This window comes from Dreissena polymorpha, chromosome 12, assembly GCF_020536995.1.
Source record: "Dreissena polymorpha isolate Duluth1 chromosome 12, UMN_Dpol_1.0, whole genome shotgun sequence".
Lineage (NCBI taxonomy): Eukaryota > Metazoa > Mollusca > Bivalvia > Myida > Dreissenidae > Dreissena > Dreissena polymorpha.
In genome coordinates this window covers 7,382,422-7,400,756 of record NC_068366.1, presented here as the reverse complement: position 1 = coordinate 7,400,756, position 18,335 = coordinate 7,382,422, and the positions used below count along the sequence as shown (strand labels likewise).

The 18,335-nt window shown below is 35.0% G+C and overlaps 1 protein-coding gene across 7 annotated transcripts in view; it reads right to left on the bottom strand.

Annotated features, from left to right (window-relative positions):
- Nucleotides 1-18,335, bottom strand: part of LOC127854040 (uncharacterized) — a 183,001-nt gene that overhangs the window by 113,998 nt on the left and 50,668 nt on the right. For 2 of the 7 annotated variants that reach the window (XR_008036892.1, XM_052388969.1), the window contains 3 exons: nucleotides 7,892-7,969; nucleotides 6,360-6,407; nucleotides 1,498-5,872 (listed from right to left, as the gene is read on the bottom strand). Coding sequence is in view for 4 of the 7 variants with exons in the window: in XM_052388969.1 (XP_052244929.1) it covers nucleotides 5,685-5,872; nucleotides 6,360-6,407; nucleotides 7,892-7,969 (314 nt within the window). In the remaining 3 variants the exon portion in view is untranslated. Of the gene's footprint in view, nucleotides 1-1,497; nucleotides 5,873-6,332; nucleotides 6,408-7,891; nucleotides 7,970-18,335 lie in introns of those variants that run through there. The other 5 variants (XR_008036891.1, XM_052388970.1, XR_008036890.1 and 2 more) reach the window with 4 other exon arrangements.

Here is an 18,335-nt window from a genome sequence, read left to right as displayed (position 1 = left end):
ATATATATCATTAAGGCTCAGGCTTAACGTTTCTTTAGTACATTACCTTAAATTTATGACAAAAAAAATATTGATGAAAGCAAACGACATTGACATTAAATTGATGTATTCTAATATTTTACCGCCAAAAATCTACATGAAACTTTGAAAGAGTGAACCTTCTGCCAATAAGCGGCTATCAGCATACGTTAACTTTGACAAAGTCAAGAAAGTTTATTTAATCTTGTTTAAGACAAGACTCAATTTCTTAGTTAGGTGTAAAATTAAAACGTTTTTTTTTCCACTAACCCGAAGTTACGTTTGTTGGCACCGACCGTAAACATTTTTTTTGTGCTCCAGGTTTATTTTTGTAATTAAACAAAAGAAGATTTCTTACAGATTTGGAAGATTTTAGTCATTGAATAACATAACTGAAGAGGGAGATGACTGCTGTCTTATAAACCAGTTCATCACAAAGTAAGCGGGGATGTAAACGTTCGTAAACTTACCTACCCTGTTCTTCTTTGAGTGATTAGTGTAAACAAACTCATTGTTGACCCTTATTGGTTTGCTCAGATTTGCATAGATGCAACTCATACGTTTTGGTCTTAATTCTCAAATAATCCCACACCATACTTAATATACATACTGAAAATAACATATCTAAAAAAAAATTGGTGTGTTGATATTATATTTTCTTATATTGTCATCATTAATGTATACAAGTTGTAAAAGATACATTAAAAGTAATACTATTCAGTTAGCCGTTTATGCCAAATTACAATCGAGACCAAAAATGGATACAATACATTATGTACTATATCGGCAACACAAATATGTGGAAGTACTATTTTTGTTGAACACAAATCTAACTTATTTGTTGTTGATATGTCTTCTTCTAAGTTTTGGATGGATTGTAATTATGTTATTTGTTGTGAAATTTAAATCTACATGTTACTGACCACGTTCAATGAGTAGTATATCATCTGCAATCCATCTCAATAAAAAACCAATACAAATAGCGGGGCGTGTTTGTTTGCTCTTTTCTCTTCTGATATCATAACATTTAAAATGTAAAAGGAAAGACATGGTTGTTTATATCCACTACGTTTACAATAGAACACAATGTGGAAATATACAATGGTTAAAATCGGGTTCACCAAATGCCATTAAGAAATCAGAGACAGACGGTGTGTGTTCATTTCCTATAGTCTTTGTCTATCAATAGCTTTTGTCAAATTGCAATTGTAACTATGTAAAACTATTAAATTGGTGGTGTGTATTGAGGTACTGGTATTTGTTCAATAGTTCACAGCTACAATCGCTTTTTCCGAGGGCGACTGCATTCAGGCAAATTGAGTTTTCTTAACAGAAATGAAAAATAATATTGCATGTTTTGATAGAAACAGGTTCATTCCTAAATTTAAACTATGCACATACTTAATTATAAAACATTGAAGAAAAATGCCTTTAAAGTTGGCCGTTTTATGATGGGTCACGATTAATATGGAAATAAAGATTTGTTAGTCCATTTAATCGCAATAATAAAACAAATCATGTATAAATAGCCAAGAAACAATTAACATCCTTACAATTATAAATTAAAAAAGAAAATTCAACAGATATTTCTAGTACATTAGTATTTTTTCTGCAACAAATTCCGGTACTATAAAGCAGCTAACGCGATTATGTTTTTTATCATATATTTTGTATGGTAAAAGGCCAATTTCCTAACGTTTACGCACGTACATGTATTTAATACTCAACACGAGACAAAGGAATTTATTTTATGTTATTGATTACGTACCTTTTGTTGCAACATTAACTTGTTGCTATATTTTCACGTTCGGGTGACATATTGTGCGATGCCTTGTCCGTCCTTTTAATTGATGATGCCCCCCCCCCAAAAAAAAAACAAACGCACAAACATGTACTGTTGACTTATTTCATACGCACGTTATATCTAGTAAACGATTTGAAAATAAAGTCTCCGTCAACGCAAACAGTTCATGTTTAACCATTCTTCATTCCTGTCGTCTTCTGTTTTTAACATAAAATAATAATGATCCATATAAATAATATTACCTTGTCCTATGTCCCCAGTGAAAAATTATTTTCATATAACGAATACATTCTTTTTCTTGAAATTCGCTGCATAACCATGCATATGTTCAAGAAATAAAATGTTGCCATTATACAGAACATAAACATCTGAATGCGATAAGAAGAGCTATATTAAAATCGGCTTAATAAGTCCTTTTTATAACAAGAGGGTCTGAAAGGCCCAAAGTCGCTCACCTGAGATACAAAGAAATGACCTTTTCTCTCCGCAGTTTAACGTAAGATAGCTTTGTTCCCAATAGTTTAAGTACACATAGAAACTGATCACGATTGAAAATGTTCCAAAAATTACTTAGTTCAATAGTAAGTGAGAATCATCAAACTTATAAAAATGGAATCATATTCATCTCTGTTCTCTAATAAACTATCTTAGATGTTGGTTAATTTCCCAAATGTCCATTTCTAGAAACTTCAATGTCCAAAATATAAATTCATTACCAGTGACGCAGATTCTTTAAGCAGTAAAAATTAGTTTTCGAGATGCTGATAAGCCCTGTGCAGCATGTTGTATACACTCTCAGACTAGAAGGACATTGGCCAATAGTCAACATACAATAATATACTTCAATACATCTTTTCTGGGCTTATCTCAATTTTTATTGGCGTTTGCATAGTCTAAGAGGAGTGTTGATATTTTGATTGACAGATAAGGATCCAAGACAAGGCATTTTAGCCCCTCCCTCTGTGACTCCTCAGCTTAGACAAAGGAAACATGACAACTAAAATTCATGTATAAAAATAAGAGTCAAAATAATACATAATGAAATCAGATGACAGACTTGTGTCATTAATTAGTTACTGGAGGTTGAAACATTAAACATCATCTAAACACTACTCTGAAAGAATTGAATTACAGTATGTACACAAAGTATAAACACATGTAAATGCAAAATAATGGCACCCTATAATGAAAAAGATGCACGAAAATGATCAGCATTATGTCTCCTTTATGGATGGTCATTATCAACTGCACTAAATATGTACAGGTAAGCCAGTGCATTTTACTGGAGTAAAGGTTGCCATGGAAACAGTTTCATAGCACACTAGTCTGCTGAGATAATTGATTATCCCAATCCAATTGATCTTAGAAGATGTTCAATCAATACACCAAAACACAGTGGGTTAACTTGGCTTATCAGTAAAGATAAAAGATGAGGCTCTACAGTGCATTAGTACATGCACAGTTATTTTATGACATATAAACAATAGGTTTATTAAATTGAAAGCAAACTACGGTCTTTATGTACACCACATATTAAGGAGCAAGTACCAGGTTTATACAGGAGAGTTAACTATTAGAAAGTATGTACAGGTTATCTTTCTTTAACATAATGGCTTATGACTGACTGACTGAACTAGACTGTTCACATGTTTTCACTATATACATATAGAGATAACTGCCCCACCCCTGGTGGCCATGTTTTTCTACCCATCATTACCATTTTTCATCTCGTCCGAGAAATCTATAAAATTGATGTTAAGAAAACAAATTATTATGATAAGGCAAAAGAAGCTTTTTTTACTATATAAATATAAGGAAAATGCCCCCCCCCCCCTGGCGGCTATGATTTTTTACCGATCCGAACCATTTTCCAACTCAACCGTCATATTCAGAAAACACATGTTCTGACCAAATGTCATGCAGATTGGACCGAACATGTGACTTCTCGAGTGTTCACATGTTTTCACTATATACATATAGAGAAATCTGCCCCGCCCCGTGGCGGCCATGTTTTTTCACCGATCTGCACCATTTTCGAACGCGTCCGAGATATCAATAAAACCAATGTTTTGATCAAGTTTCATGATGATTGGGCACAAATTGTGACTTCTAGAGTGTTCACAAGGTTTCTCTAAAGCCATATAAGGAGTACTGCCCCAGCCCCTGGCGGCCATATTTTTAAAGGGACCGGAACCATTTTTGAACTCAACTAACATATTATTTAGACAAACATTTTGACAAAGTTAAATAAAGTTTGGGCATCAACTGTGACTTCTACAGTGTTCACAAGGTTTTTCTCTTTTTTGACCTAGTGACCTAGTTTTTGACCCAGCATGACCCAGTTTCAAACTCAGTCGAGGTATCAATGGGACAAATGTTCTGACCTGGTTTAACGTAGATCGGACAATAAATGTGGCCTCTGGAGTGGTCACAACTCAAAATGTTGACGCCGCACGACGGACAAAAGGCGATCACAAAAGCTCATCACGAGCACGTTGTGCTCAGGTGAGCTAAACATGCCCCGCCGCCTTGGCAACCATGTTTTTCAACCAACTGGCAACGTTTTCGAATTGTGCTCAGGTGAGCTAAAAAAGCCCCGCTAAAGTTTTAACAAGGTTTTACTAAAGCCCTATATAGCTATATAAGGGAAAAGCTCTGCACCCTGGTGGCCATGTTTTGAAAGCAACCGGAACCATTTTCTTACTGTTGCGATATATCACGGGGACAAATCTTCCGACAAAGTTTCATGATGATCGGAAAAATGTGGCCTCTAAAGTGTAACAAGGTTTTACTATAGCCATATAAGGAAAAATGGCCCGCCCCCTGGCAATCATATTTTTCAGCCAACTGGCATTATTTTCATACTCGTCCAAGATACTAATGGGAATTATGACCAACTTTCATGAAGATCGGAAAATAAATGTGGCCTCTAGTGTCAACAAGGTTTAACTATAGCCATATAAGGAAAAATGCCCCCGCCCCTTCGCCTCCATTTTTTTCAACAAAAGAGCATCATTTTGAACTCGTCCAAGTTTTTATTGGGATGAATCTTCTTACCAAGTTTCATGAAGATTGGACAATAAATGTGGTCTCTAGAGTGTTAATAAGATTTTACTATAGCCATATAAGGAAAAATGCCCCGCCTCACAGCAGCCATGTTTTTCAAGCAAAGATTACCAATTTTGAAATCATCCAATATATCATCGGGACAAATTTTCTGAGCAAGTTTCATTAAGATCGGAAAATAAATGTGGCCTCTAGAGTGTTAACAAGGTTTTACTAAAGCCATATAAGGAAAAATGCCCCGCCCCATGGCGGCCATGTTTTTCAACCAATCGGCATCATTTTCGAACTCGTCTAAGATATTAATGGTATGAATCTTCTGACCAAGTTTCATGAAGATCAGACAATAAATGTGGCCTCTAGAGTGTTAACAAGATTTTACTACAGCCATATATAGCCATATAAGGAAAAATGCCTCGCCCTTTTGCAGCCATGTTTTTCAAGCAAACGTAACCATTTCCAAACTCATCCAAGATATCATTGAGACCAATCTTCTGACCAAACTTCAAGAAGATTGGACATTAAATGTGGCCTCTGGAGAGTTAACATGGCAAATGTTTACGGCTCACGACGCACGACGGACAAAAGGCGATTACAAAAGCTCACCATGAGCACGTTGTGCACAGTTGAGCTAAAAACGCAGATTGCCGCTTAAAGTTACTCCTTTCATATGCAACACTTTTATATCCATAACACGTCAATACTACCAACAAGGCAAAAATATAAAAATGTTATGTTTATGAATGTTTTTTTTACATTACATCGTCACAATTGTCACATTTAATGCTTCCATTCATTGTTATCGAATAAATGGGAAATGAATGACTAAGTTCACGCTCTCGGAATAAAGTTTGTCATATGTAAGAATCGCGGGACAAGTGGATTCTAATGCCTGTGTGAGCATAGCTGACGTAATTACCACAAACATCACAATACGTCCATTCGGTTTCGAATTGTTAACATAGATTGCATATTGGTAGTGTCTTTCTGAAAAAAAAACCACAAAGCATGCACATTTCATAGATTTCACATTCGATGTGTCTTTCTGAAATATAAAATAAATACTCAAATATTATGTATATTTCATACGACTAGGGTATTCGTTTTGCTTAAATTTCTGAACTTTGTGAATATAAAAAGCGTAGCAAATATTAATTATCGAATGTTTACGTTTGACGTCAATGTGTAACGAAAAAGTTTAAGTAGCAAAGCCATTAACGAATCATTTTGACGAAGTATGTTTCAAGTTTCGAGATATATGTTACAATACGTATCAATCCAAGAGGACATGACCCCCACGTTAAATATTTAAATTAAATACGGCACCAATGTGCATACAGGCAAAGTTTATATTTATTTCCTTTAAGATTCTATATTGTCTACAGAAGACTTAGACAAAATAATGTACTCGTTATTTTATATCAAAATATACCCAATAAAAATATACCATTACAGTAAGATGTGTAACCTGTACCATTTGAATAGTCATCAGACGCCGTTTTCACATTGTCTTCGTTAGTTTCTGAAATTAGTAAATATATCTGTATTGTTAAGAGCATGTAAGTCACTATAAATTTTAAATGAATATCACTATAGATACGCTTAATAAGAAATTATAGATACTTATATTCAGGTGACAAATCATATAATTGATAATATTATTTTCTGGTGTCGAAACATATGTTATAATACACAAGGGGGCTGGATAGATTACCTGTGTATTGTTCTCGTGAGCAGAAAAATGATATTGGGTATTAATAAAATAAATCATGTCAATTTTGGTCTTGGTCAGTTTTAAACACAGGGAAATTATTTAAACAAACTTAGTACACGACAATATAAATACCAAATATTACACGTTAAAGGAATCTTTTTACGCTTTGGTAAATTGACAAAATTGAAAAAAGTTGTTTCAGATTCGCAAATTTTCGTTTTAGTTATGATATTTGTGAGGAAACAGTAATACTGAACATTTACCATGGTCTAATATAGCCATTATATGCATCTTTTGACGATTTTAAAACCTAAAAATTATAAAGCGTTGCAACGCGAAACGATTGAATAATTTGGAGAGTTCTGTTTTTGTCGTTAAATTTTGTGAAACTACGAAGATTGCTTATATAAGGTATAAAATACTTCAAGTTTATGTACTCGGCGGAATAGCTCAGTAGGCTAAAGCGTTTTTACTTCAGGACTCTGGCAGGACTCCAGGGGTCACTGGTTCGAAACCTGGTCCGGGCAATGTTCTTTTCCTTTTTTTAATTTTATTCTTGATTTTTTACTGGAGCTTTTACGATCCAATGTTTACATTTATCGATATAAAGCATTTAATGAATAAGTTAAAAAATGCCAAAATCTGTGAAAAGGCCCCTTTAAGGCTTTTTGATTTCAGAGAGGAAACTTTTTTCAAATTATTTTGCTAATAAAGTTACAGTTAAGATCGATATGACGCCTGGATTGCGGCCAGTGTTTGTCCCATACGTATATGCAACAAACACTTCTAAGAGGACCGCGATATGATATAATAAATACAAATAGTAAATCTCTGTATCTCGTTATGTCAGAAAATAATATCTTTGAAGATAGCTTGCAATATTACTCTTTAAAAAAAAATCGAAGGGCGGGACCGGTTTTGACCTGCGAGGGGATAATTTGAACTTACTTAATACAGAATTCAGATATTTAAAACAATATATAACATAAACCATATATTTTTTCAATTTTATATTTCTTGTTTAAGCTGTGTATGTGTAGCGCACCGAAACGATGAATACACTTGAAATAGAAATTATGCCATGTGATTTAGCAGAGATGTTGTAGTAGATATAAAGTTTGTACTTATGCTCCTTTCAAATCACTAGCCCTCCTAAAGTTCATCTGTCTCTTTCTAACTAACTAATTGTAAACGTAGGCTATTTTTGTAATAACATAACCAACATCGAGGTAGAAGTTATCATATGTTATCAAAACAACGTATATAGTATACAGTAGTCGAATTTAAAGTACTTAATAGATTTGTGCCACTTTTATGTTCGTCTATATCTTCATAATCAAACTGGGTTGATCCCGGCTCGTTGTCACTTTCTGAAATAGTAATGTTATATACCTGTCGTGATATTCAAATCAATATAAACTAATAATTGTAAAAAAGGTATTTTAGAACTTTACTCTTTTCGTAAATTGGTTAACGGCCCTTTTAAGTATTAACGGCCACCGGAAAAACTTTGCGAAACCGAAATTTCGCAAACTTAAGTACCCTTTTTCTTAAAGATTTGCTACTTTGAGACATAGTATGCGATAAAAGTCTTATCGTTGATTAATAATTGGTTATTTTCACTCAAAAAACGCGTTTTCTTCACTGTGAAATTTATAAGCAAAGATGGGGTTCCCATGGGATTTTTGCATTTTCCCATGGGATTTTCGATTTTCCCATGGGATTTTTTCTCCCATGGGATTTTTTTTCTCCCATAATTTGCAAATGGGAGAAAAATCCCATGGGATTTTGAACATTTTAAAAAACGTGTTTTATTTGCGTTTGCAAGTATTTTAACGTTATTTAAGGACTGTATATTGGTTTCATGCCAATTATATATAAAAATATATAGTAATAAAAAAATCCCATTTTAAAATGGGAGAAAAAAATCCCATGGGATTTTTTTCTTATTTTGAGAGATTTATTCATGAAACTTTCAGAAACATCATATTTTATGAAATTATGAACAACTACGATATTTTAATGCGTTTAGTCGTGTTTTAATTTAAAAAAAAAATCCCATGGGAATTTTTAAATCCCATGGGATTTTAAATCATCCCATGGGATTTTTTCTCCCATGGGATTTTTTTCCAATGGGATTTTTCAGTTTCGTAAGCCGAATAAGTTTCTTAATGCGAAAAACAACAATAAAGGAAATAATAATTATAATTTTGAATAATAAATTGAATAATATAAATAACATGAATATTTTTAAAATGAGTTACAATTAAAGGTTTATGCTAGTAGAACTTATCATTTCTTGTTCGAGCAGATGGTTGAGTCCAATTGGTGAGTATGCCAGCTTAGAACCAGTATAAATGCATCGCAGACAGACAACGCTGTCATACTGTACACACCGCTGAGTAACAATCTTTATTGCATTTCATTTTGCAACAGAAAATGAACTCCGTAGTATAATTGATCTTATATATGCCCTCTGCTTTTGAAAGCGTGCAACACATTAACATAACAATAAGTCCATGCCAAAAACTATGTGCAAATTCCATTCAAAGCTATATACACATTAATAAGGTCAGATGACCCGCGTCATGCGAAAATGGGTCTTATGTCATATGCGGCAAAAGTTGGTCCATCCTAGCTTGTCAAACCGCGCAGTCTGGTCAGGTTCTACGCTGACTGATATATAAAGTCAAGCCATGATTCGTGGTCTCATATCCAAACTCGGTAGCTCCTGTGCGAAACTTTCACCGGAAACGACGGCACCGAGACGGGCGCTCGAACTTTGCGGATGCGCGTTATATGTTATATATAATAGCGCGATGTGTTTGTTCTTGCCTCAAATTAGTAAGCCCAATCAGCGTTTTATTGTGTTCTTTGCTTCTACTATTAACAAGAACTTCAACCGATACGAACATGAATTTTATTTTAATATGTTTATTTAATGCTCGGAAAACTCATTGTATATTTAGACTACTACTTATAAAACAAAGTCGGGTTTTCAACATCTGTTTTCGGCATATAAATTGTTATTCCAAACCAGATTTTACGCACTTTACTGTACAAAATACCGTTAGGGCCACCGTGGTTACTCATTAAAATCCAGAGGGCGAGAATGCGAGAACGCGAAAGTACGATGACGACAGTGCGACAATACGATGGCGACAATGCGTTCGTACGATTGCGAAAACGCGCTAGTACGATGACGACAATGCGACAGTGCGACAATACAATGGCGGCAGTGCGATAGTACGGGGGCGACAATGCGATAGTCATATCGTACTGTCGCCGTGGTATCATCGCAATGTCGCCATCGTTCTATCGCATTGTCGCCATCGTATTGTCGCACTGTCGCCATCGCATTTTCGAATTGCCGCCATCATACTATCGCGTAATCGCATTGGCACCATCGTACTATCGCACTGTCGGCTATCGCCATCGTATTGTCGCACTGTCGTCATCGTATTTTCGCACTGTCGTCATCGTATTATCGCACTATCGAACTGTAGTATTGTCGCCATCGCACTATCTCACTGTCGCCATCGTATTGTCGCACTGTCGTCATCGCACTGTCTGATTGTCGTCATCGTATTATCGCGTTCTCGCATTGTCGCCATCGTACTATCGCATTGTCGCCATCGTATTGTCACCCTGTCATCATCGTATTGTCACGTTGTCGCCATCGTACTATCGCGTTCTCGCGTTCTCGCCCTCTGGATTTTAATGTGTAACCACGATGGCACTAACGGTATTCCGTAATACTGCTAAAGCACAGTATGATTAGGTCACTCCCAATGCAGAAATCTCTATGTCTATTTTAGTAACAACACATGTCTATGGAAGGATATTTAGGTAAAAGTTACATCATTCGTGGTGAATATTTACATTCTAATTCTAATTCTTATTCTAATTTGCTTTATGACAATTCCAACATGCTTGTTGTCTATTCGTTTATACTTGATGATTGCTGCAACATTACATCATTCATGATGAATATTTACATTATGCGTGATGTTTATTCTAACATGCTTCATGACAGTTCCAACATGCTTGTTCTCTATCGGTTATACTTGATGATTGTTTCAACATGCTTGGTGACTATCCAATGTTGGTGTGTTCATTATTCCTGAAACCATTCATAATCGGTTTTGCCACTAAGCGTCATTAACAACGGCAGTTAGCAACAGGCAGTAAGCAGAATGCAAGTTACTAAATTATGACAACAGGTGGCGCGCGTTTATTTTCCGTATGTTGAATAAATTACTTTTCGGAAAAAAAAGCGAAAACATCCGAATCATTTTGACTAGTAAACTGAATAAGCTGAATTAGATCCCTTCGTTATATAATCTCCATTAAACTAAATACGTTCATTATTGCCATGCAGACCAGTAGGTTTACACAATGAATTGACTGCCGCGAATGTTTTTGATATTTGTAAGATGCAATTGGCACTCAAGAAATTATACATGTATTTTATTCAGAACATAACGGGGCTGATGTGTTGGAATTGTGGCCCTTCCCTAGTCCAAATAATTACAGTAGACGTAATCTACCGATGTGCATTGCATATCGACCTCATATTTATAAAGTAGCCCAAACCCCCATTGCCACAGACCTGTGCGTGAAACTTTCAGATTTCTCTAGTCTGTTTACCATGCTATAATTACAATTTCTATAAACACATATTTATCATTTTATGACTATATAATGTCTGTGGTATAAAGAGAAACCTGAAAGTTACAAGTACTCGTGTCTAGTACTGTACAACTATTGTACTCCTCGTTGAGAAAACAACTACTTCATCTACATGTATTAAAATATCATAAAACATAATTTTCAATCAAGTTGGAAAAAACCAATAAATAAATGTCATATAAACAGGTTTGTCATGAACGTTGACGTCGCTCTTGGTTACCAGAAAAATTCCCACGCACGGATTTCAACCGTCATTGTTTACAATCAATTAAGTGCATAAGTACTTGAATTTGTAAAGTGTTTTTTAAGTGTCCAGCTACAGGTGGTTAGCGTGTGGCTATAATACTAATTAGTAAAAACATATTTTGGAATGATAGGTAATCATATTATAACGAAAAATCAACTTTTCTTTAAAAAAATAAGTTAAATATATATTCAACAAGGTATCCAACTCGAAATCATCCGAAAACGGGATGCATCGTTTTAAACAGCCATTACTTCATCAATTTTGCAGCGATTTGGGGTTAACTTTTAAGAAATAACACGATACACAACTCGCGTGACCCAGCTGTGATCGATCAGACAGTATTCATGACTGAAATCTTCACGGGGAAAAGGGCATTTTCCCTGCAAAGTTCACGAACCTCGATACCATAATTCAATAAAACGTATGAAAAAAAACATTCTTACCGTGCTTGCCGTAGAATTATGCATCAAAACTAACTGTCCAGCGCATTTTCAAACCTTTGTTTACATACATTTCAACCAACTGACATTTTAAACACAAGAGTGATTTCATTGCTCCAATGCGGAGTTGTGTCTTTACAACTGGAGATTTCATTCATAAATACGGTCTGATCGATCACAACTGGGTCAAGCGAAGTATGTATAGCTTTATTTCTTAAAATTTGACCCAGCATGTGTAGAAATATAACAATATATATATACATTTCCTAAAAGGAAATTCATTTCTGCGTTGAATAAGACCGGGTCATGAAAATCGCTGCAAAATTAATTTAGTAATGGCTGCTCAAAACGATGCACCCCGTTTTCGGATGATTTCGAGTTGGATACCTTGTTATATATAAAACGATAGTGATTTTTGTTATAGAAAATTTGATTTTTCGTTTTAATATGATTATTTATCATTCAAAAAGATGTTTTCACTAATTATTATCATAGCCACACGCTAACCATCTGTGTGTCCAGCACGTGTGCCGGGAGAACAGGGCTTAATGTATTTTTTTGTTAAGCTCTATAATATTTATATCCAATCTGTATGAAAAAATGTCGGTGAACATTATTCCGGTGTTAATTTTGAAAATATTGAGGCATTCGTTAATTATGGATCTAAAACGGAACATTAATCCGCAAAAAAAACACCGGGCATATTGCATATTAGATCGGACACATGAAATTATTTCGAAAGAAAGCAATACGAGTTTCAATTCTACATGAGTAAGTCTCGTTGTGCACGATTACGCTCTTACTGCTCGTATATATTTGACTCTTGGCAAATATCTAGTGTTTTATTTTGCTTAATCTAAATTGTGTCATGCATCTATATGTACTTAAAGCAGCATGACCAACAGCTCTTTCATATGTGAAATAGATTGACACGAAATACCTACCCATCTATAATAAAGTTTATATGTGCACTTCAATATTATAGTTTTATAGCATTTTATGTGGTGCAATATAAAAGTACTCTAGTAAATTTGAAATTATGTAATCGATTTCCTCTCAACATACATGCAAAGTTCCAGATAACTTTTTCAGCAAAATCTTGGTTTACACTCTATAATAATCCAGCCTTAAAGTCTATTATTAATTCTTTTTTTTCAGGTAAATATAATTTTTGGCACATCCGCATTTAGGTTTATAGTCTAAGAAGAGCTCATGACAATTGCCGGGTTACAACAGACTTTTTGCGATAAAAGGACCAGATAATGGAAAACGTTCGGCTTTTCGACTGTTGTTAAGATGGTCTGTTATTCATAATAACGTTAAAGTGCTGTTGATTGCATAATTGTAATGAGGGCCTAGACGAGTGGGAACTCATTGATAAAATGTTTACATTATATGCATTGATATTAAGTTTTACGAATGATCACACATTTTGAATTCTTATTTTATTTTTCCAATGTGTAACCGTACGCACAGAATTTAAGTCTACTTTTTTACTAAATTTAATTCAATTTTTTACGACTTTAAGCGTCTTATCTGGAGCTCTGCATACATGCATTAGTAGCATATATTGAAATATATCCATAGACTTTCTTTGGTTATTGAAGGTAAATTACTGTACAAAAATTATGGTTAGTCATTAACCAAAAAAAAGTTAAGTCTACAAACACGCGGTTAATTTCGGTTCAGTAGCAAATATCTTACAAAGGTGCGCAACTTCTCCTATAACATAAAATTTCCGTTATACGCCGTAAATTTCCGTAGTCCTCCGTAGCATTTCGGAATGACTGTCAATTGACATCATTGTGTCATGCATGATAGTATGTTGCTTTGTGCTTGGGTGAAACTCACATCTTACCATCGCGTTAATTTATTAAACGCATTAATATTTGATTCCATTATGCACTGCGCCTATTGCACAAGTCTCTCTGCACAAACTAACATACACATATGCAGCATGCAATTAACGAACAAAAATGTTGCATCTGTACACATGCATGATACCATTAAGCAGAATGTAAATAGACATTGGACATCAGGCAAGATGTAAGTGTCATCAAGCATGAAAAGGTGTCTACATACTAATTGAAAGTACCATCAAGAATCATGACACAGTCACAAAGAAAGATGTAATTTTTACCTAAATACTCTTCCATATTTGTCGGCACTGTGTGTTTGCTTAATTTCACTGAAGAACGTCTACTGGTAAATCTTACAAAAAAAGTGATAAATAAGACTGAGTAGCAATTTTTTCGGCGTTGCTGTTTAACGTCAAATTTGGCCTTTCAACGAACTTCTTAAAAGCCCATTGAATTTTAATGAAGAAGTTTCCCGCTTGTAGGTCCGAATGAATTAAATCAAATTTTGCAATTGGCAATTTGATAGAAATCCCCATAAAACATTGCACATAGCTTTCTGAAATAAACAGGCCACATTGAACGCATTCACGATATCCAACAGCTCTCTTTGCAAAGACCTATCTAGTGTTTCTTGGCCGTGTAAGATCTATAATTAGAACATCGTCACCTAAACATCTACTAATAGAAGAGCATATTTTGGGGAAACAAATTCAAGAAGAGTATAAAACGTCCACGATCAATAATGTGTAGTTTGTTAAAGATATCACGGCAGTAAAAACATAGCACTTTAAAGAGACCACAATCTGGTACATTTGGTCAATTGTTGCGTCCGTGGCGGACAATACATTTTAAAAAAGAAAGCTTACAAAAAAGCAAACACAAAGTTCTTCGTAAGCTTGTTTTAATCTTAAAAACACATAATCGACAGTCATTCCAGTCAAATACAATACTAACAGTCAGCACTCTAGATATCAAAATTGCGGATATAAATATTTAATTCAGGGATATCAAGTGTATCAAGTTCGAATTCCGGAAAAAATAGCCGGTAGTCTGGGGCATTAGGTCCCTTACAGGGATAAAAGGTAAATCCCCGCCCGAGCCGTAGCTAATTGATTTATTGTAGTCTTTCTAGTTGCAATTTCTGGTGAGTACAATGCGGAATATTACGGATATTTGCAACATGTCGAAGATTTTCGGAAAGTAGCGAAGAAGTTTTCGTCAGTTAATATTCATGTCCGTGCCGGCCGCTAACTTATCAGAATCAATAAAAAAGAACCAGGAAAAATCGGTACCGATCGCAAATTTCCGGAATTCCGATAAAGCTTCAACATTATTTGTTCTCAAATGATCGCGTACTCAAACGAATCTGTCCCTACGCCTCCAACTCCCTTTAAATCTCATCGGACGTACATTGATCTCAAAATCTATCCTTGACGACTCAAATCATATTTCCTGAATAGTTTGGCCTATTGACGTCCCTGTTATTATAACAATGGTCTTTTGGATAAACAACGCTAAGTTGTTGCAATATAATAACCGTTTAAAGGGGCCTTTTCACAGATTTTGGCATTTTTTAACTTATTCATTAAATGCTTTATATCGATAAATGTAAACATTGGATCGTAAAAGCTCCAGTAAAAAATCAAGAATAAAATTTAAAAAAGGAAAAGAACATTGCCCGGACCAGGTTTCGAACCAGTGACCCCTGCAGTCCTGCCAGAGTCCTGAAGTAAAAACGCTTTAGCCTACTGAGCTATTCCGCCGTGTACATATATGACGTATTTTATACGTTATATAAGCAATCTTCGTAGTTTCACAAAATTTAACGACAAAAACAGAACTCTTCAAATTATTCAATCGTTTCGCGTTGCAACGCTTTATAATTTTTAGGTTTTAAAAATCGTCAAAAGATGCATATAATGGCTATATTAGACCATGGTAAATGTTCAGTATTACTGTTTCCTCACAAATATCATAACTATAACGAAAATTTGCGAATCTGAAACAACTTTTTTCAATTTTGTCAATTTACCAAAGCGTGAAAAGATCCCTTTAAAATAGTTACCGGTTTTCATTTAATAAAATGATTAAGTCATATTCGAGATTTCAGCGATTGCCAATACAATATTTTGCTTTTGTTTCTCATAAGCATATGGTGCTTGGTATCTGCTATTGACTCCTATGTAGATTGCAAATATTACATAACCCTTACAGCGGCCGAGCGCAGATATCTGCACTTGGCCGCTAAAAAGAAAAATCTTTGCGCATTAATTTAATTCAAATCTCATTATCATAATCAAAATCATCATCATCGTCGTCGTCGTCACTACTACCACCACCACCACCACCATCATCATCATCTTCTTCTTCTTCTTCCTCCTCCTCCTCATCATCATCATTAACAACAACAGCAACACCAACTTAACATCATCATCAAACAACAATAAACATCGGTAGCATACAATGTGCTTCATCAACCATACATAAATATATGCGTTTAAAACACCATAATAGAACAGCATGAAATGAAGCTGTCTATTACTCTTTTATATTTCCTATACCAATATTTTTTTTTTCGTTAATTGAAGGACTAGTTGAAATCTTCTATAAAAGCCCCCCCCCCCCCCCCCCCCCCCCCCCGAAATAAAAAAAATAATAATAACCCTAGCAAACAACAATAAACATAGGTTAGTTAGTATACACTGTGCTTTAGCAACCATGCATAATGAATGTCTATGACTTCGGACCGTTGTGATCAAATTTAAAAAAGCAAGATGGTATGTATGCGGCACACAACACATAGATAATTATAGTTTTATACCTTAAACGTAGTTCATCAAAATAAAGATAAGTTATTATCTATGTAATACTTAAATTAGGTTTATAACGTATGCATATTTGTCTAAAACTTGTGAAATGTGATTCGTAAGCCGACGACAACATTATCATTCGGACCCTTCTCCCCACCTAACAATCGAGATTAAACACCTGTGGAGATCCCGATCTTATCAATGAATAAACCGGTTCAATGATGTCAAGTCAAATAAAACATACTATTACTATCCAAATAAATATCTATCAAAAAATGTAAATAGATATACCTACTTAACTAAAACTAAACTTAAACGATTAGCAAGAAAAATATATAAAGAAGAAGCAGGCAAAGTAGACAAATTAATTGTAACATATGTTTTCTCAGTCTCCCACTGTTGAACAATATAAATAGTATTTATCGCCACCCCAAAAGGGATCTTTATCACACGTTTGGCTCAACTAATATATAATTGTGACAGGACAAACTGTCAACAAATACCTTGTTAATGTTTTATACATAACTCCAATCAAAGGTTAACTTCCAAGGAAACTGCGGCATGTTAAAACTGTTGATTATGACAAAATGGTGTTTAGTACAAATCAGTACAATAGCGTCTGTTATGTGGCCTATACTAATCCAGTTAAATAAAACTTTAATCGCAGAAAAGTTTAGATTCTTTACACCTTTAAGAAAATATATATAACAGTTCTTTCCTGTTTTAACAAAATGATACATTTAAAAATAAATTATGAAGCATCGCTAGCAATAGTAGAAAGAGAAGTAGAAGGAGAATTATTATCATTAGTAGCAGTAGCAGCAGCAGCAGCAGTAGCAGCAGCAGCAGCAGCAGTAGCAGTAGCAGAATCAGTAGCAGTAGCAGTAGCAGTAGCACTAGCACTAGCAGTAGAAGTAGCAGTAGAAGTAGCAGTAGAAGTAGCAGTAGCAGTAGCAGTAGCCGTATCAGTAGCCGTATCAGTAGCAGTAACAGTAGCAGTAGCAACAGCAGCAGAAGCAGCAGCAGTAGCAGCAGCACTATCAGTAGCAGCAGCAGCGGCAGTGGCAGTAGCAGTGGCAGTAGCAGTAGCAGTAGCACTATCAGTAGCAGCAGCACTGGCAGCGGCAGTGTCAGCGGCAGTGGCAGTGGCAGCGGCAGTGACAGCGGCAGTGGCAGCGGCAGTGGCAGTGGCAGCGGCAGCAGTAGCAGTAGCAGTAGCAGTAAGAGTAGCCGAAGCAGTAGCAGTAGCGGCTTTTTGCTTTTTTGTTTTAGAAGTGTTTGTCGTATAAGAAGAACGCAAGGAAGACAAATTAATTGTAACATGTGTTATCTTAGTCTCCGTTGTAGTAGTATTTTTTGTATCTACACAGCCATTTTTCAGTCACCTGAGAGACATGTTTTTATAAGAGATTTAATTGTGGACCAATACATCGTGTATTAATATCAGTGTACCCACTGGGACACCACATGGGGCGAGGATTAACAGATAAACTAGGCCTTCAATTAATTATGCGCCTAGAGGCAAACAATACTATAACTTACTGATAATTTAAGGATTGGGATGTGTTTGTATCTTATTTGAAATTAGCTAGCTTAATTCAAAAACTAATTATAGCCTCAATATTATCACAAGAACATCATCACATATTCATTGTGTAATATATAATCATATCACCATCACAATATGC